Source organism: Staurois parvus, unplaced genomic scaffold, assembly GCF_062004578.1.
Source record: "Staurois parvus isolate SC_StPar_1 unplaced genomic scaffold, SC_StPar_1.0 ptg000209l, whole genome shotgun sequence".
NCBI classification, from domain to species: Eukaryota; Metazoa; Chordata; class Amphibia; order Anura; family Ranidae; genus Staurois; species Staurois parvus.
Genome location: NW_028318005.1, coordinates 7,578,183 through 7,599,457, shown reverse-complemented (window position 1 = coordinate 7,599,457; position 21,275 = coordinate 7,578,183). Strand labels below are relative to the sequence as shown.

The window sequence follows — 21,275 nt, the reverse complement described above, 5'->3', positions numbered from 1 at the left end:
ATAGTAACATTGTACTACTTTGGGTAAGTGATCAGTATTTTTTTTTTTTTACACTTGATTGCTTATAGCAAATAATTTCTTTGCTTTAAGCAAGCATTTAACTGAAGGAAATCAATTCATTCAGTTTTTTTTTGTTGTGATTAGCTGTGATTGGCCATGGCTAATCACATAACACAGATGGGCTGTGATTGCCACAGCCTGTGCATGTGATCACTGTGTGACCATTCACAGCTAGACACACTTGTATACAATGTATGGCATGAAAGAAAGCCATCTATTGTATACAACTGTCATGTGACCTGCTGTGATTGGTCACATCAGGTCACATGGTACTGGCAATGGGGCCGCTACACAGATCTGTCATCGGCCGTGTCCGAGGTACACAGCCGGTGACAGATCTCGCCACAACGCGGCCCTGTGGGCACACACAAAGCGCGATCCGGGAAGGACGTCATATGACACCATCCCGGAGGGACGAGAGGTTTGCCCGGCCGTCATTTGACTATAGGCCAGGCGGGAAGTGGTTAATATGAAGAAAACTAATCTACCCACAGTAGAGTCAACAGCTTGTGGTTTTTGGAAGAGTTCCTTTAGTCACTCCTAGACCTCTGCTTCTAAAGGCAAGTCCTCCACTCATTTCCAGCACAAATCCTAGACGTCCAAGTCAGCCAAGTCTGGCACGAAGTACTTCTACTCACAATGCAGCTACTTTTGTAAGTAGGGGGTATCTATTGGCATTTTCAGCCACCTTAACTGAGAGCATTTTGGGTCTGGGATGTGGTTTCCCAGGGTTACAGGCAGGAATTTTGTTCCCTGCCTTCTCCCTGCTTTATTCCCCTAAACCACATACAGTATGTGTATATTTGATGTTTGTAGCCATAGTAGGGCCCAGAAACAATATTTAGCTTTTTTGTATCCTACCTAAAACACATGGCTCTTGACGCTAACCTTGACCTTAACCCAAACGCCTTGTTCAAATGTGTGTACTACAGTGTACACCCGTCCGAGGGCCATGTTTGCCCTCAGGAATGCACAGGTGTTCCTTGTATCCCTGGTCTGACACTTCTGTTTATATCAGTTGGGACACAGCCACTGGTCCCAGTTTGACAGCAATATGGGTGCACAGCCCTGAATGTGGGAGTGCCTGCATGAGGATGCACAGAACACCAGTACAGGCAAACATGGCCCTTGCATGCTTTAGTACACCCATGTAAATGAGGCCTAGCCCTGACACTGATGTAGATAAAACCCTGATCTAGCTATTTATCTTTATACTTTTTCTTCTAGCAAGGAGAAAAAGAGGCAATGTATCTTTTTTTTTTTTTTTTGCTCCCTTCAAGAGGAGAGAAAAAAAAACAAAACACAGGATTGAGCTATAGAGTGAATGATCACAGCAATCAGATGATTAGTTACAGTCACTTTGCTGTGAGCATTCTGTGCAGTGCAGTCCCAGCAAAAGCAAAGCCGTGCATATATGTGACTCCATGGATAAAGACCCACTTCAGTGAGACTGTAAAGATATGTGAATGCTTGGTGGGAATGGATTAAGTAGCGTTGTTGTTGATTCTTACACTTTATCTGATGTAGATTGATCCTGGGCAGAGATTCTTTTTGATCTGTGATTCTCATTTAATTTTCCTTAGCCAGTGATCAAAATCAGGATGACAACATTCGCAAGATAGCAAAGTATGTCCTGGAAAACCGCGCTTACACATGTTCACACCCTTTGGACAGAACATTCTAAAATCTGAGCTACAACTAGATGAATCCTGTTCTAAAAAATGTGATTGACATAATCTAAACTGATTGTTGATATGTTCAGCTGCCCTTTAACGCTGCTGCGGTTTATTCATTTTTGTACAGTTATTGAATATTATTACTTTTGTAAGTTGTTCTAATGCAACAATACAATGCAAACAAAAAATCACTTTGTTCCTTCTTTTCTTTGGCATTTATTTTTATTAAGTCCTGCTTGTTTGTAACATAGGGCTAAAGAAAGTTTTGGCACTCTAAGAACTGATTTTATATTAAGAAATACTGGCACATTCATTCATTATGCACAGAGTACCCTGATATCCCAGTAGGAACTGAGTGAATACAATTCTGTCATATCTGATAATGACTGCTGCTCTTGTACTACTAACTTCCTGAGGTTATTGTATATGAAGAAGAAAACCTTCATGGCTGTGGATCTGAATGATGTTTTGCGGGTCCTCTGCCATCTTTGTTACATGGGGCCCTCTGTTGTCTTGTGGGTCTGACTTTGTAACAACATATGAGTTCTTCTCCTCTTGGGTAATTTCCTTGATTCTCCTCTTATGAAGAAATGAATGGCTGGTAGAAAGTAAGCTGCATGAGAAAATTCACTTTTAGTTCATATCTACAGAAACAGATTTTATCTTTAGAGATCGCAGCAAGGAACTAAAGCTGGTCATACATGGATCAAAATTCAGCCAGTTCAGTAGGGAATGACAAATTTTGAATTCATGTATGGGAACCTCGTACAGAAATTCATCGATTGAGTTTTGTACAACCAGCCGGTTGGGGTTTTTCCCAATCGATCAGTGATGCTGGCTAGAGGAAGGCTCTCCACCGTCAGAACACAATAGTACAGGAGGAGGATTTCCCCTTCTGCATAAAATATGTGGATGGGGGATATTGGATTTTTTTTTTTTTCATTAAACAACCAAAATGACTGCGTTGCTTGCAGAAAATTGTTGCTATTACAAATGTTTAGACATTCTCATGATTCTTTTGTTTGTATTGGTATGACACAAAAAAGTGGAGAAACAAAAAGCCAAATCTGACACATTCCGTGCAAAACCCCAAAAATGGACTGGACACAATTATTGGCACCTTCTCAAAATTGTAAAAAATAATTGCACTCCAAATTTGGGATGCTTCTGTAATTTGTAAATAAACTCACCTATATCAATTAACAGGTGCTGACAATATAGAATCACACCAGAAACTAGTTAAATTGGTGAAAAATTGACTTAAACTTTCTGTTGTGTGTCTCTGTGCTGCCTGGAAAAGAAAGAGCAGCAAAGAATTGTCTGAGGAACAAAGAACACAAATTGTGGAAAAGCATGGACAATCTCAAGGTTACAAGTCCACCTCCAGAGATCTTAACTTCTTGACAATGTTGCACACAGTGGACACAGGAATATTAACCGCCCATGGCACTGTAGGAAGGATTGTTTGAATGGTGGATAAAGAACCTCTATCAACTTCCAGACAAATTCAAGCTGACCTTCAGGCACAGGGTACAAATGTGTCAGCATTCCATCTGAATGAAAAAGGACGCTATGGTAGGAGACCCAGGAGGACCCTGTTGCTGACACACAAACATAAAAAAGCCGTATTGGAGTTTGCCAAAACTTTCCTGAACAAGCCACAATCCCTTTGGGAGAATGTGCTATAGATAGACGAAACAAAATTGCAACTTTTTGATAAAGCCCATTCACTTTGAAAAGAAAAATGAGGCCTTTAAAGAAAAGAATACAGTCAAACCTGGTGGAGGTTCACTGATGTTTTGGGGCTGCTTTGTTGTGTCAGCACTGGATGTCTTGACTGTGTGCATTCATGGTGCACCGAAATGAAAATTCTGGTGCCAAAACAAAAATACAGGATGCACTTGGCCAAAAACTGAAATGGACAGTTTTAAAAAATAAATATATTTTTCAAAAGCTACTTTTTTGAAAAAAAAAATCCACTTTAATGATTAAAAAAAACACTATATATACCCCATTTTTTTTTGTAAAATATGAAAGATGATGTTACGCCGAGTAAATAGATACCCAACATGTCAAGCTTTACAATTGTGCACGCTCATGGAATGGCATTAAACTACAGTACTTTAAAGTCTCTATGAGTGACGCTTTAAACATTTCTACAGGTTACCAATGTACAGTTACAGAGGAGGTCTAGTGCTAGAATTATTGTTCTTGCTCTGATGTTTGCTGCAATACCTCATGTGTGGTTTGAACACTGTTTACATATGTGGGCATGGCTTAGGTGTGCATTCACCACTACATGGGGGGACGGGGGCACTTTAAACTTTTTTTCTTCTTTAATTAATTTTTTTACACTGTCCCTTTAAAAATAATTGTAATCATTATTCCTATCACAAGGAATGCATGCATCCCTTGTGATAAAAATAATTAGTGACAGGTCCTCTTTATGGAGAGATATGGGGTCAAATAAGACCCCACGTCTCTCCTCTATAATGTAAAGCATTAGATAAAAAAAAGCATTGATCTAGTGCTAAAAAAAAAGGCCTTGTTTACAAGGCACTGGAACCAGAAGTGACATCGCTCCAGTCCTCCAAGGGCACAGAGATAAGTGGAGGCCATCTTTCCTTTGCTTAACTCTAGTGGTGGGTGGGCAGGGTTATTTTCGGCACCTGTATCAGTGCTTATTTTCATATCGGCCAAGAGCCGATAGGGGTGTTTTTGGCAGAAACGCTTTGGCTACTGAAATTTTGGTTCATCCCTACTACATGGCATTATGAAATTGGAAGACTACCAAAGAATTGTGGGGTGCAATGTAGGACCCAGTGTCAGAAAGTTGGGTCTCCGTCAGAGGTCATGAGTCTTACAAGCAGGACAATGACCAGAAGCACCCTGAAATGGTTTCAGACAAAGTGCTGGAGAGTACTGAACTGGCCAGCAATGAGTCCAGATCTTAATCCCATAGAGCACCTGTGGAGAGATCTCAAAACAGCAATTGGGAAAAGGAACCCTTCCAATCTGAGAGACCTGAAGCAGTTGGTGAAAGAAGAGTGCTCCAAAATTCCAGTAGAGAGGTGGAAGAAACTCATTGATGGTTACAGGAAACCATTGATTTCAGTTATTTTTTTCCAAGGGGTGTGCTACCAAATATTAAATTGAGAGTGCCAATAATTTGTCCAGTCCATTTTTGGGGTTTAGAGCAGAACGTGTCAGATTTAATCTTTAGTCATTCTCATGTTGATTTCTTGTTTGTAGTGGTATGACAAAAAAAAGTGGAGAAACAAAACATTTGTAATTGCAACAATTTTCTGGGCGAAGTGGGGCATTATCTGGCAGAAATGCCGGGGTGCCAATATTTTTGGCTGGATATACACAACCCAGTCTAATTTTGCAGTCTCCTTTATATTTGCACAAATTATATGCAGTGTCTACCAAATAAATTGTGTAATACATAAAATTAATAAAAATTCAAAAATCATGTGTCCTAATTAAAAACGTCCATAAATCTATCGGAATATTAAGGTGCAAAAAAATATCTACCAATATATATAGATTGAAAAACAATGTGACATCCAAATCCTGGATCCTCACAGTGGAAATGGGCACTCGTCACCAGAGGTAAGTGTTAAGCTTACTAGAGTTTTAACCTCCCAAACAGTGGCCAACAATGCACCTATTATGATGGATGGATCTGTGCCTCAAGTACACTGCAGCCTGATGCACAAACACTTCCCACACAGCAGCCCTTCTGTTGTCTCCCTGCCTTGCAGGATAAATAAACAGGGCTCTCATAGTGCAGCATTTGAAGACTTCATTATGAAATCAAGTAAAGTGAAATATCCACCAGTATAAAAAATGAAAAGCAATGTGCCATCTAAATCCTGGATCAGCAAACAGTGGAAACTGGGCACATGTCACCCCGGTAAGTATTACGTTTCCCAGAACGATAACCTCCCAAGCAGAAGCAGACAGTGCATGTGTTCTAATCCCCGGGGTGAATGGATATCTGTGACTTGAGTACAATGCAGCCTGATTCACTGCAGCCCTTCACTTGTCTCCTTGCCTTGCTGGTTAAATGCCGCTTAGTATCTTCATACTACCACCAGGACAGGATAAGCAGAGGGACATCTAGGCATTAACATCTGACACTGAAAGGGTTCAAGTGAAAGAAAATGGTAATTCCTTGACAGGCTTGGTCCAATAGCTTCAAGTCATTGATGCAGACCGGCAGTTCACTCTTGACTGCATGTTTTAGGTCAGTGACTTGAAGCTTTGGCGTCCAGGCAAATGTATTTTTGATGATGGTCAGCAACGGTAGTCTACATTTTTTCTTTTTTTTTGGACAAGTTTACTTTAACCTATTAGATGCATTCATAATCTCCTTTGGATCAGATCACCAGCCAATCAACATTATTTTGTCGATCTGAGATCGGTACCCAGTGGAGACCAGCCAAGGGGCTATTTCTGAATGGGAACATTCAGAATGGTTCTGTAATTAATTACCCCGGGGGTCAGCAACCTGTAGATAGTGCTCTACCAGTAGATGATGGCCAAGTTACTGGTAGATCGTGATCTGGGCTTGCTGACTGGCCACCCCAGTGCAATGCAGAGGGACTACTTTTAAAGTTTAAGTGCTGGCTCCTGTCCCATGCAGAATGATACCAACTGCACTCCACCCCTTATCCCGGCTGACGGTCTCCAGAGTGGTGCCAGCAGCAGGAAAGAAGAGATCTTCTGGTCAGTGTAAAGCAATACACTGGGCATAATAGTATAGGGCCGCTTTCACACTGGTGTACTGCAGTTGACCCACCTCATGGGTGTTGCTGTGCTTAGCCATAAACTTCTATTACAGTGCGGGTTTGATGCACCTTCTGCATTCAGGAGTTTTGGTGCGCTTTTAAAAAGTGCACCACACCTGCAGGATATAATAGATGTCTATGGCAAAGCGCAGCTAACCCAGGAAAGTCGCAGATGCACTGCGCTGCAGGTAAACCTCAGCACATCAGTGTGAAAGCAGCTTTATAGGGGGCTCAAAAAAGTAAGGGTTCATTTACATTTGTAGTTTGGGGGGTGGTAAAACTCCATAGTTAAGAAGTGTTTTACCACCCCCAAACCCCCTTTTGGCTGTAGTGGCCATGGGTGTACACATGTCACAGCCACAGGAGTCGTCATATGCCCTGTCATGGTTGGTGGGTGTAGCACCTGCCAAGCATAACCCATTCAAGTGAATGAGGCCACTCTGCAAGTGCCCTGCAACTTTGTGCAGTACAGCAAACAAGGGGTTAAAGCAGGCAGTGTTGTGTCAATTTCTCACCAGCTGCTTTAACCCCTTGGACCCCACAGAAGCATGCAGTTGCAGGGCGCTTGCAGAGCTGCCCCGTTTATTTGAATGGGTTGCGACTGGCAGATGATACCACCCACCAAAAGCAACAGGGTGTTTAATTCCTGCTGCGGCAGTGAACACCTTTGGCTGCTGCCTCAGCAGCTTAAGGGGATGATGACTGGGGGCGGTAAATCCACAACTCAATCGCAGGGTTTTACCACCCCCCGACTTTACGTATGATCGAGTCCTAAGGGTGCAACTAAGGCCACATTCACAAGTGCAGCAGGCACTGGTGCTCCTCTGAAAATCGATCCAAGTGTGTTTGACAGGTGGCAAGGAAGTGAAATGTTGCTACCTGATTTAAACCCACGATTGCTGTGCAATGCATGTGATTGCGACTTGGTAGTACAGCAATTAGAGATTTAAATCAGATGTGAGGAGGCAACACTGCTCGGTTCAAGTTTGCCTACCCTTCAATTACACTATTGTGAATGGAGAAGGTGAACTTACTTAAAGTCTTTTCCTCTCAGTTGCTGAAATGTCTCATGCTCCATGTGGTGGCATGGGATTATGTTGTCCGTCCACTTCAAGCTATGATCTTTGCGCTCACCAGGAATAAATCCCCTGCTGATATGTTCCTCTGAATTCTGCATCACCGCTAAGGCTGGGATTGGCTGCATATCATAAGAATTAAACAAATGATAGAATTAATACAAGACTTTCATTTGGCCAAGTGCTAAATTTCAAACATATGCACCTAACTAGGAAAGGGTATCTAAAATTCTGAAAGTGAAAAGGGTCGAAGAGAGATGATGTGGGTGCTTCCATGGAGTGGCAGGGCTATTTGGGAATTAGGAATACATTTTGGGGAGGGATCCTTGTGAGCAGCTAAGCAAGATGGCCACTAAGTTAGACGTCTGTTTGTGGAAGCATTTGACCAATCCAAAAAGATGTCTAAAGAGGGAAGATCTTATTTCCACAGTGGAAGATTCTAATCTAACACCCCCCCCCCCCAAAGGAGCCTCTACCTCTGCAAAATGCAGAGCACCTAATTGCTCTACTCAGGCATCAACTTCCAGTCCTAAAATTAGCCCTCATTTCAATGCAAAACTTGGGCCACAAAGCCAAAGCCCTTTCTCTGGGTCACAGACATCTGAGATCTGTGGGTTCAATCAGTGGTTTCAGTTGTTTATACAGATTTAAATGCACTATGAGTGTTGTTATTTCCTGTGTTTTTTTTTTATTATTATAAGTAGCTATTGCATTTTTGCACTTTCTGCTCCTGAAGAAGTGGAACCTTGTGAAACATGTCGAGCTACATGGCCAAGGATGGTGGCACTTCCAGCTAATATATTATATGAGAATTTGAGTCTCATGAGGATTGTATGGTGTTATTTGGTTTATGCTACCATCCAAGTCGACATAGGGGGGCGCAAGATGTACTCCTACTTTGTTTTAATCAACATTTTATAAATTGTGCATCAATAAAGTTTTGTAATTTTATAAAGAAATTCTGCTGTACTGTGGTGCTCATAAAGTCCGTGGATTGTAGTCCAATAGTTACTTATCTCTCTGACAGCACTCAGATGTGGCACTGGTCTACCAGTAAACATGACGAGTGTCCACATTGCCACCCAGTGGCCCCTCATTAAATACTCCTTTTAATCCCTCTCTTTTTCACCCCCTGACTGTTGTCCATTCTGTCTTCCTTTTCTCTATCTCTTTCACATCACACTAGAGATGCTTTTCTTTCACTGTTACATTGCATACAGTTATCACTCTTTCTAAGGCACCTTTTTACATCCATCCCTTTTTGTTTTAAGGTAAAACTAGAGTTTCTAGCACAGAAATGCCAATAATGAGCTTCAGTGAAATACTGTATATTATTAGTATATGCACTGTAGCTTTATACCTTCAGAGCTAGTCCAGGCTTCTGCAGAGCTACTTTAGCTCCTTTGTCTTTTAACAATCCCTGGAGTTTAGTCATCTGGTTACTAGCCTGAGGTCCCTGCGAGGTCAGCTCAGTCTGTGGCAGACATCGATGCAATTTCATTTTCTGCTTATATTCTTCAGGACTTTTAGCAGCCTTTTGTTCTTCCTTAAAATTATCATCTACAAGAGAGAGAACATCAATCAAAACTTATGCCACAGCTGCATACAAACCATTAGGTATTGTTCCCAATGGTGGAATCTGTGGGAGTTGTAATACATACGATCAACTAATGTTCTTGACAAAATTCAGAACTTTCCACTGCTTGTCTGGCTGTATTTATGCAACAGGCACAATCTGTCACCTGCTGTGTCGACAGGACAGAGTGGATGATCGATCAGTGCATTGGACTGCTGCCGGTATCATATGATCGCTGTGACCAATCACTTTTTGAATTCCTCCCATTTGTTCCATTTTGTATGGTGACTCTCCATCTTATCTTCATTCAAATGATAAAGTTCCTCCAATTTACATATTTGATCCACCCTATCCACCCAGTCCTTTATTTTCGGCACCTCCTGTCTCCTCCAATACTTGGGTATCAGTCATTCTGCTGCATTCAAATAGTATAATAAACCAGATTCTTTGTATTTTTTAAATGAAAGCTTAGCACTATGAAAAAGGCAGATCTCTGGGTCTACTAGAATATCAACCTCTGTAATTTTTTGAATCAAGCTTACTATTTTCCCCCAATACTCTTGTATTTTAGAACACTCCCACCATATGTGATACATTGTGCCTCTACCTCCACATCCACGCCAACATAAAGGTGAATGATCTCCACTCAATCTGTGTGCCACACTCGGCGTGATATACCATCTTGCCAAACACCTATAATTAATTTCTACCTCCTGCATATTTATATTTCTGTGGATTATTCTATACATTTTCCTCTGTTTTTCCGCATCTATTGTAACTCCTATTTCTCTTTCCCATTTTTCTATATGGAGGACTTATATCTGCATTTATTTCAGTGAGAATCTTATATATTTTAGAGGTTCCGTGTTCCCCATCTCCCCGTGTACCTAATAAATGCTCAAAAGGATTCCAATCCTCTCTTATTCTTAAAGGCTTTGGAAGCTTTCCTATAAAGTGTTTCAATTAAAAATAACGGCACTCATCCATTCTCATAAAAACTTTTTTTTTTTTCAATTCCTTAAGTGATCCTATTTCCACCCCTACCATTATATCCCTTAATTGTGCATCTTCTTTCTTAATCCACTTCCCTGTGATACCTTCCTTACCCAGGGGGAAAAACTCTGTGTTCTTTAAGGGCATTAACAATGAATTAAATTCCCATCCTATCTGTTTGTGTAAAACATCCCAAACTCTTAAAACATTAAATGTGAACAAACTTGTACTCTCTGCTAATCCTCTGTATTGTGGAGGTGACCATACAATTCCACTTAATTTAGTATTACTTAGTATATTTTCTATTTTAACCCAGCTTTTCCCCTCTGTATTATATGTCCAGTCAAAAATTCTCACCATTATTACTGTTTTAATATCTTTTTAAATCTGGGACTCCCAATCCTCCTTTCTCTTTATTTCTACATAAAAGTTCCTGGCTTATTCTCGGTTTTTTATTCCTCCAAATAAATCTTATTAACATTTTTTTAATTGATCTAAAGTATACTTATGGTAGTTTAATTGGTATCATTTGAAATGTATATATTATTTTTGGAACAATCACCATTTTTATCAAATTTATACGACCTATCCATGAAGGGGTTCCCCCTCCTAATTTCCTTAGTTCATCCCTGCTCTCATTTAACAATGGGATATAATTCAATTTATACAAGTTCTTGGCAGATACAGTTAATTTTATTCCTAGATATTTCAATTCCTTTTCTCTCCAAACAAAGGGAAATTCCTCCTGTAACCTATTTTTCTCTCTATTTAGAAGAGTTATGTTTAAAATTTCTGTTTTTGTTGAGTTAATTTTTAAATTTGACATCTCCCCATATTCTTTCAGTGATTTCATTAAACCTGGCAACGTTATCCCTGGGTTTCCCACATAGAACAGCATGTCATCTGCATAAGCTGTCACCTTATGCTCCGTATCTCCTATCCAAATTCCTTTTATATCTATATTATTCCTTATTGTAGCCAAAAGAGATTCCAATGATAAAACATATAGCAATGGAGACAAAGGGCATTCCTAGTTCTGTTCTGCATCCCAAAATACTCTGACAATCCCCATTAACCACGATTGCTGCAGAGGGTTGACTATATAATTTCCTTATCCACGCTCTCATTTTAGGTCCCATCCCCAATACTTCCAATGTATCCAACATATATCCCCAATCTACTCTATCAAATGCCTTTTCAGCATCGATAGAGAGTACCACCGCAGGGATTTTCCCTTTCCTACTTTTTTGTATGAGAAACAGAGATCTCAGTCCGTTATCTCTACCCTCTCTCCCTGGGACAAAGCCTACTTGGTCTATGTGTATCCATTCTGACATAGGTCTTTCAACCTGTTTGCTAGAACTTTGCATATAGTTTGGTATCTGTGTTTAATAAGGAAATTGGTCTGTAACTTGAACAGTGAGTATCATCTTTACCTTCCTTATGTATGAGAACTACATGGGCTTGTAGGGATTCCCTCCTCATTTCCATCTCTCCTCCCAATGCATTCATATATATCCTCAGTTTAGGTACTAATAAGTCTTTATATTTTTTATAATATCTCACTGTGTATACATCAAGTCCAGGACTTTTCCCAGCTATAGTGCTCTTTAATGCTAAGTGTATTTGCCCCTGCGTTATTGCTGATTCTAGGGATTTTAATTGCTCCTCACTTAATTTTTGTAATCCTTTCTTTTTTTAGGTATGTCTGTCTTTTTTCTATTTTTCCTACTTTATCTTTACTTATGGAGCTGTGGGGGATAATATTATATTGCTTATTATAATATTCTTTAAACACTTTAGCTATATCTTTAGTTGAATACATTAAATCTCCTTTGTGGTCTCTGATTTTCTCTATACAGTTCCTAGATTTTTTTTTTCTCTGAGCCCTCATTAAATACTTTCCTGGCCTATCTCTCAATCTGTATCTCTCACTTATCATTTTATTGAACACTCTTATCTTCTTCCAGAAATGTATTTAATTATCTTTTATTACCCTCTGCATAATCTGTTTTGTTACTTTTATGTTTATGTATCTGCTCTAACTCACAGAGTTCACTAAGAAGCGTGTTTATTTTTTCTCTTCTTTCCCTCTTTTTTTTTTTTTGCTCCAATCGCTATCAGGATTCCTCTAATATAGGCCTTATGAGCCTCCCACACTGTTGCTACGGACACTTCCCCAGAATCATTTTCCTCAAATAATTGCTATATTTCTTTTTTAATTCTTTGATCCACTTCTGAATCCTAGAGAAGTGTCTCATTTAACCACCATAATTTCCCCCGATCTGCTCATTTCCCCATAATAATTGCATTGTGACAGAGGCTTGGTCCAATATTGACATCACTTCTATTTTTACTTTGACCAGAGACTCGATAAGTCGATGGTCCAGCAATATATAATCCAGTCTTGAATACATCTCATGTGCATGAGAATAAAACGTACAGTCTCTGTCCTTCACGTGCTTAATTCTCCATATGTCTACAAGTTGATATTGGTATAATATTTTTTCAAGGATTTCAGAGACCTACTACCATCTCTCTGCACAGGGGATGTCATATCCATCTGGGGATCCATGCAGAGATTGAAATCCCCTGCCTCCGGTTTCTTATTTGGGCAATAAATATTTGCTAGTGTACAGTCTATTTCCTGTAATTTTCCCTTCAGAAACAGATTGGTAGATTCGGAAGGGAGATTTCTGTCTTCCAGCTTAAACCTTATATTTTTCGCAAAACCTATTGCCACTCCCTTGGCACGTTTAATTGGGGAATCTGCATAAAACCACATTGGATAATATATGGAATTTAATTTCACATTTGATTCTTGCACCAAATGTGTCTCCTGTAAAAAAAACTAAAAAAAAAAACACTGAAGAAGATCTATGGTGAATTTCTTTAAAAATCCAAAATCTCTTCCCAGGGCTATTTAACCCTTTAACATTATAAGTCACAAAGTGAATCTCTTCCATTCTTCTCCTCTCAACACCTCTATCTTCCCCATCTCTTCTCTCTTCCTCTTTCCTCCACATCTTCCCCTTTGATCTCTAGGATTTCTCCAGACTGACGTTTCTCCTACTATTTCGCAGAGTCTTAAACTACCTATCCCCACCCCATACCCTCCTCCCACCCTCCCGTCCCTCCTCCACCCCTCCTCCCTCCCCCCACCCCCCCATCTCTCTTTAGGCTTACATTTTGCCTATGAATCATTTGTGGTCCTAACCTCACCTTTGATTCAGCTTTTAAGGTGAAACTCTCACCATGAACTTTTCCCCCAATAAGCGTGTCTCATCCTCCGTGTCCTGCCATACTCTAGTAAACTTCAAAAATCATAAGAGAGAGGTAGAAATGGAGGGAGAGAGAGAGAAAGCAAAAAAAAGGAGAGAACCCTCCCTCCTCCCATTTTATTCCTCTTTACTATTCCTACTCTCGATTTCTCCTTAGAGCTACCTGCCTTCCCTCATTTTCCATAGCCCGCATTTCTCCTTCTTCGTCCACCCAACCAGGGATATTTATTTTCTTTATATCAAGTCTCTCACAGATGTCTCTCAGATCTTCGGGAAATCTCAGTCTTGCTGAGCGTCCATTTCTCCATCCGATCAAACACGGTGGAAATCCCCAGCTATATTGAACATTCTGTTTTCTCATCTGTTCCAGTAATGGTTTCAAAGTTCTCCTTCTTATTAATGTTTCTGCTGCTAAATCAGCAAAGATCTATATATTTATTTATCCATATTTTATTATTGCTCTTCCTTTTATCTTCCAAAGCTCTTCTTTATCCCAAAAATTATGGAATTGCACTATTACATCTCTTGGCTTTTCCTTTCTATCTTCTTGTATATATTTTCCTATTCTATATACTCCCTCCATTTTGAGAGGATCCGTTATAGTTCTATCCATTATAGTATTCAGCATTCAAGTTATTATGCCAGTCAAATCTTCTCCTTGGGAGATCTCTAGAAAGCCTCGTATCCTTAGATTGCATCTCCTATCCCTATTCTCCGGTCTTCCAATTTATATAACAGATTTCTTTGTTCTTTTCTCATTTCCATTGCCCGTTTTTCTAATTTCTGTATAATTTGGGCATGTTTATCTAGATTTTCTTGCATCTCCTCCACCCTTGATAATATTTGCCCCAGGTCTTTGTGTAATTTCACCAGTTCCTGTTTTAGGGATCTTTCGAGTCCTTTAAACATTTCTGCTATTTCTGCTTTAGTAGGCATCTGTGAGCTCTCCTCTTGTTGTTCTACTTTATCCATATCCACTTCTTCCATATGTTGACTACTGTTAGCTATTCCCAGGGATAGTCTGGTACATTCCTCGCCGGTTTCCCTCTCATCTCTTACACTTATTCCCTGTTGTCTCTCTGGAGTCTGTTTCTACTGTGAGGGTATATATTTTTTAATTGACCCTGTTGGGAAGCTATAGGCTCTCCTCCCTTTGATACTTTGTTTTTCATGCTGTCAGGGACAATTTCAATTTTCCGCAGTTCTGGTTTGGGGGGGGGGGGGGGGGGCTATTTTTGATTTAATATCAAAATCTGTTGTCTTCCATGGGTATCCCCCTCTCAGTTCTTTTCTTCCTTTCTCTCCCCCCACTTCTGAACTCATCTACCCGGGTCTTCTTCTTCTAGGTCTTTATCTGTTTTACATTGTCCTCCTTCTGATTTTCCTCTAAGACCCCCTGGGTGAACTCCTCAGTTTAAACATATAGTTCAATACATACAGTTCAGTTTCCATGCAATATATTAATCTCCGTACTTTTGCCGCTCTCATGCACCCTCTTGTACCCAATACGGCTTTTCCCCCGTATGAGATCTCTGTCATATATGAAGAAAAGGGCTTCTCTGAAAAACATTTCCCGCACTCTGAACAGGTATACAACTTCTCCTCCGTGTAAGATCGCTGATGTGTGTGAAGACTGGGCTTCACTGAAAAGTATTTCCCGCACTCAGGACAGACATATGGCTTTCCACCTGTGTAAGATCTCTGATATATATAAAGTTTAGACTTATCTGAGAAAACATTTCCCCCACTTAGAACAGGGATATAGCATCTTCCCCATGTGAGATCTCTGATATATATGCAGGCTGGACTTCTGTGAAAAACATTTCCCGCACTCTGAACAAGGGTATAGCTGCTCCCTCTTGTGCTATCACTGGCATATATAAAAATAGGACTTACATGAAAGACATTTCCCGCACTCAGGACAGGTATGCAACTTCTCCCCCGTGTAAGATCTCTGATGTGTGTAAAGACTAAGCCTCACTGAAAAGAATTTCCAGCATTCAGGACAGACATATGGCTTTTCACCTGTGTTAGATCTCTGATATATGTAAAGTCTAGTTTTGTCTGAGAAAACATTTCCCGCACTTAGAACAGGGATATAGCATCTTCCTCATGTGAGGTCTCTGATATACAGTCAGGTCCATAAATATTGGGACATCGACACAATTCTAACATTTTTGGCTCTATACACCATCACAATGGATTTGAAATGAAATGAACAAGATGTGCTTTAACTGCAGACTGTCAGCTTTAATTTGAGGGTATTTATATCCAAATCAGGTGAACGGTGTAGGAATTACAACGGTTTGCATATGTGCCTCCCACTTGTTAAGGGACCAAAAGTAATGGGACAGAATAATAATCATAAATCAAACTTTCACTTTTTTAATACTTGGTTGCAAATCCTTTGCAGTCAATTACAGCCTGAAGTCTGGAACGCATAGACATCACCAGACGCTGGGTTTCATCCCTGGTGATGCTCTGCCAGGCCTCTACTGCAACTGTCTTCAGTTCCTGCTTGTTCTTGGAGCATTTTCCCTTCAGTTTTGTCTTCAGCAAGTGAAATGCATGCTCAATCGGATTCAGGTCAGGTGATTGACTTGGTCATTGCATAACATTCCACTTCTTTCCCTTAAAAAACTCTTTGGTTGCTTTTGCAGTATGCTTTGGGTCATTGTCCATCTGCACTGTGAAGCGGCGTCCAATGAGTTCTGAAGCATTTGGCTGAATATGAGCAGATAATATTGCCCGAAACACTTCAGAATCCTGCTGCTTTTGTCAGCAGTCATATCATCAATAAATACAAGAGAACCAGTTCCATTGGCAGCCATACATGCCCACGCCATGACACTACCACCACCATGCTTCACTGATGAGGTGGTATGCTTAGGATCATGAGCAGTTCCTTTCCTTCTCCATACTCTTCGCTTCCCATCACTCTGGTACCAGTTGATCTTGGTCTCATCTGTCCATAGGATGTTGTTCCAGAACTGTGAAGGCTTTTTTTATGTCGTTTGACAAACTCTAATCTGGCCTTCCTGTTTTTGAGGCTCATTAATGGTTTACATCTTGTGGTGAACCCTCTGTATTCACTCTGGTGAAGTCTTCTCTTGATTGTTGACTTTGACACACATACACCTACCTCCTGGAGAGTGTTCTTGATCTGGCCAACTGTTGTGAAGGGTGTTTTCTTCACCAGGGAAAGAATTCTTTGGTCATCCACCACGGTTGTTTTCAGTGGTCATCCAGGTCTTTTGGTGTTGCTGAGCTCACCGATGCGTTCCTTCTTTTTAAGAATGTTCCAAGCAGTTGTTTTGGCCAGCCTAATGTTTTTGCTATCTCTTTGATGGGTTTGTTTTGTTTTTTCAGCCTAATGATGGCTTGCTTCACTGATAGTGACAGCTCTTTGGATCTCATCTTGAGAGTTGACAGCAACAGATTCCAAATGCAAATAGCACACTTGAAATGAACTCTGGACCTTTTATCTGCTCATTGTAATTGGGATAATGAGGGAATAACACACACCTGGCCATGGAACAGCTGAGAAGCCAATTGTCCCATTACTTTTGGTCCCTTAACAAGTGGGAGGCACGTATGCAAACTGTTGTAATTCCTACACCGTTCACCTGATTTGGATGTAAAAACCCTCAAATTAAAGCTGACAGTCTTCAGTTAAAGCACATCTTGTTCATTTCATTTCAAATCCATTGTGGTGGTGTATAGAGCCAAAAATGTTAGAATTGTGTCGATGTCCCAATATTTATGGACCTGACTGTATATGCAGACTGGAATTCTGTGAAAAACATTTCCCGCACTCTGAACAAGGGTATGGCTGCTCCCTCTTGTATTATCACTGGTATATATAAAAATAGGACTTACATGAAAGACATTTCCCGCACTCGAAACAGGAATACGTCTCCCCCATGTGAGATCTCTGGTTTCTATGGGATTGAACTTCTCTGAGAGACTTTCCCGCACTTTAGGACATCTCTTCCTTTACACCAAGTGAGTGGTGAGGCGGCTCCAGGTACTCTCTTCTGGGGAACATTGCACTCGACATTCCCCTCACACAATGAGTGGATTGCAGGGGGGGTTCACCCAGCCTGTTTCAACGTGTCTCCAGCTGCCACGGTCCTGTATGCAGGAGGAAGAGAGCCGACATCTCCCTAGCTCCAAGAAACGCCGGCTGGCTCCTCTGCATCTCCGAAAGCTCCCCTGCAGCAGATCACCTGATCGCCCGGTGTCCACTGAGCTCTGTGGAACACAAAGCGCCAGACCGATTAGTACAGGAAGACCCGCCGTGATGGCCACCACTCCCAGAGGTCCTCGTTTCCCTCTCCCCAGCTAGTCTCTCCAGGGCTTCCCGCACATCTCTCCCCTTCTTGGCAGGACACTGGAGGTACTTGGGACCTGGGAGCCCTCACATCGAGCTCCCGCTCCAAGCCGTGGTCAGGCTCCTTCCAGGAATTACAGCTCTTAAGAGTAGTCATACCCCCTTTTTCAAGGGACCAAATGTAATTGGACAAATGAATATAATCATAAATAAAATGTTCATTTTTTGTTGAGAATCCTTTACTTGCAATGACTGCCTGAAGTCTGGAAACCATGGACATTACCAAAAACTGAGTTTCTTCCTTTCTGATGGTTTGCCAGGCTCTAACTGCAGCTGTCTTCAGTTCTTTGTTTGTGTGTCTTTCTGGCCTTAGATTTGCCTTCAGCAAGTGAAATGCATGCTCAATTGGGTTGAGATCAGGTGATTAACTTGGCCATTTCAGAATATTCCACTTTTTTTCCTTCAAAAGCTCCTGGTTTGCTTTTGCAGTGTGTTTTGGATCATTGTCCATCTGTACTGTGCAGCACCATCCAATCAATTTTGCTGCATTTGGCTGAATCTGGGCTGATAGTATTTCTCTTAACACTGCAGAATTCATCCAGCTGCTTCTGTCTTCTGTCACATCATCAATAAACACCAATGACTCAGTGCCACTGGAAGCCATGCATGCCCATGCCATCATACTGCCTCCACCATGTTTTAAAGATAACGTTTGCTTTGGATCATGAGTTGTTCCAAGCCTTCTCCACACTTTTTTTTTCTGTCATTCTGGTACAGATTGATCTTAGTTTCATCCGTCCAAAGAATGCTTTTCCAGAACTGGTCTGGCTTTTTTAGATGTTTTTTGGCAAAGTCTAATCTGGCTTTTCTATTCTTCAGGCTTATGAATGGTTTGCACCTTGTAGTGAACCCTCTGTATTTGCTCTCGTGAAGTCTTCTCTTGATTGTAGACTTTGACAATGATACGCCCAACTCCTGGAGAGTGTCCTTCGCTTGTCTGGATGTCCTGAATGGGTTTTTCTTTACCATAGATAGGATCCTGCGATCTTCCACCACTGTTGTCTTTTGTGGACGTCCATGCCTTTTATGTTGCTGAGCTTACCAGTGCGTACTTCTTTCCTCAGAATGTACCAAACTGTTGATTTTTCCACTCCTAATGTTGTTGCTATCTCTCTGATGGATTTGTTTAGTTTTTGAAGCCTTACAATGGCCTGTTTCACTTGCATGGACAGCTCCTTTGAACACATGATGTAAGTTCACAGCAATAGATTCCAAATGCAAATACCACACTTAGAATCAACTCCAGACCTTTTACCTATTTAATTGATAAAGAAATAAGGAAGGAGTAGCCCACTTGGCCACGAAACAGCTTTGATTCAATTGTCCAATTTCTTTTGGACCCTTGAAAAAGAGGGGGCGGCTACACTTTAAGAGCTGTAATTCCTAAACCCTTCCTCCAATTTGGATGTACATACCCTCAAATTAAACCTGATAGTGGGCACTTTCAGCCCATATCCATTATATAACTATAGCTTGAATATGTTTTGGTAAATACCTAAAAAAACATAACATTGTGCCTGTGTCCAAATATATATAAACCTAACTGTTTATGCTTCTCCAGTCAAGCAAGGACCTCCCTAGCTCAGCCTTTCAATCTTTTCAACATGGAAGACCCTCAAAATAACTTTCTGGTATCAAGGAACCCCTGCTAAACCTTAGTATAGTTACAACCTACGGTACATTGGTGTGATGGTCAGTGAGAACACTTGTGGTCATTGGGAAGAATTACCTTCTTACAGAAAGCTAAAATGATCAATGGTACCTGTAGAAACGTATCTGAGAGGCAGAAAGAACAAAGCTCACTATCAACAACCTGGAGCTAACAGCTATAAAACTTGATCTGAATCAGCACTCTCCTTCTTCAGGGTCACATAATCAGATGTTATGGCTGTGGCCTATATCAACCACCCGTAAGTCTCATGGGTGAAAAAACACTGACAAGCCCTCTCTGCTGTTCACATCCCGTGAGTGGACAATTAGAAGACGGATTCCCTCAGCTGTTACCACTCGGACCAAGGAGAATGGACCCTTTATCATCATATCTTATATCTCCTATGTCAGAGATGGGGAACTCCAGATGTGGACATTCTGGCCTCCAGGTACAACATATAAAAAAGCCAGAAAAATGTGTTGTGTGCTTGGTTTATCTGTTTTGGTATATTTTTGTGTTTAAATATCTGTGAGTGCAGACGCTTGTTCTGTTTGTATAATTAATCACTTTAAGAACAGTTTCACTGTTATAGTTTTGGATTTTACAACATATACGTCTTCACCCCAGTATGAATTCTGCCTCCACTGCTCCGCAAATGCAAAAGAAGAAACTGATGATTCTGGCCCAGGAGAACCTGGTTACACAGACATGCTCAAACTTCTAGGAGATGATCCCTGGCCTCTTCCAAACAGACCAAACTTTCTGTCTCAGGTCCCCTTATTTCAGTGGTCTCCAAACTGTGGCCCTTTGCTTGCTTTTATCCAGCCTTTGGGCCACTTTTCACCTGCTATCAGCAACAATGGAGCATAGTTCCTGCTCTTGATACCTACAATGGGGCATTATTCCTCTCACTAACACCAACAATAGGGCACTGTTCCTCCCCCTAATACCAAAAAGAGGACACTCTTTACTCCCACTGACACCAATACATTTTCTACTCCCGCTTGCCACAGCCCAGCCCTCCTAAAGTTTGAAGGACAGTAAACCGGTCCTTTGTTTAGAAAGTTTGGAGACCCCTGCCCTATTCCATTTTGCAATTACATGGCTGTTGAAACCTAGGTCTTGAGGGACAGAGGTGTCTCTGATTCTGTGACTCCCACATTGCATAAAGTCACAAAAGCCACATCTTTCCTACAATGGGCCTCAAGTACTCTTAAAAACCTTTATTCGAGTTGTTTAATGAATTCGATTTCCTCTATGCTCTGCAAAAACCACTCTTTGAACCCATGAGAGAACACTCTTTGATATGATCTTTCCTGCAAAGTGACCTTCTTAGTGGTTATCACATTTGTCTGTGCTCTCTCTTGCAAGGAGCCCTATTCTGATCCTTTACAAAGGCAAAGCAGGCCTGCAACCAAGACCTATCTTTCTGCCTAAGATCGTTTCTATCATCTTAAAGAAGACATAGTCCTTCCCTCTTTGTGACCTGTTCCTAAGCACCCCAAATGCAGGGTCTGCCTTAATGTTGTCATCAGGGCCTCACAAAGGACATCCTGCTTCAAATTTCTGTCAGGCGGATAAGACACCTCTAATACTCTAAGGCAAGCCATAGATGATTCAATTTTCTTTCCCTTCTCCACTCAAACACTGACTGTGTTGATGGGGCAATCCCTCCTGCTTTTTTGCTATTGTGTTCTGTCAGCAGGGAGCCTTCCCAACCGGCAGAACACAATGATTACTGCTAGCCATTATAGCTGCCAGCAGTAATTACAT

The 21,275-nt window shown here is 41.0% G+C and overlaps 2 protein-coding genes across 3 annotated transcripts in view; one reads left to right on the top strand and one right to left on the bottom strand.

The window, feature by feature from the left end:
• The window catches only part of ACAD9 (acyl-CoA dehydrogenase family member 9), a 129,962-nt gene extending 128,035 nt beyond the window's left edge, over positions 1-1,927 (top strand). The window contains exon 18 of the mRNA XM_089678730.1: positions 1,644-1,927. Coding sequence (XP_089534856.1) covers positions 1,644-1,744 — 101 coding nt within the window. The 3' untranslated portion in view covers positions 1,745-1,927. The remainder of the gene's footprint in view (positions 1-1,643) is intronic.
• Positions 1,928-1,936: 9 nt separating this feature from the next.
• Positions 1,937-21,275, bottom strand: part of CFAP92 (cilia and flagella associated protein 92 (putative)) — a 132,351-nt gene continuing 113,012 nt past the window's right edge. The window contains exons 15-17 of one of the 2 annotated variants that reach the window (XM_089678729.1): positions 8,969-9,168; positions 7,567-7,730; positions 1,937-2,349 (exon numbers count right to left, since the gene is read on the bottom strand). In XM_089678729.1, the coding sequence (XP_089534855.1) occupies positions 2,154-2,349; positions 7,567-7,730; positions 8,969-9,168 (560 nt within the window). In that variant the 3' untranslated portion in view covers positions 1,937-2,153. The remainder of the gene's footprint in view (positions 2,350-7,566; positions 7,731-8,968; positions 9,169-21,275) is intronic. The other variant, XR_016312940.1, reaches the window with a different exon arrangement.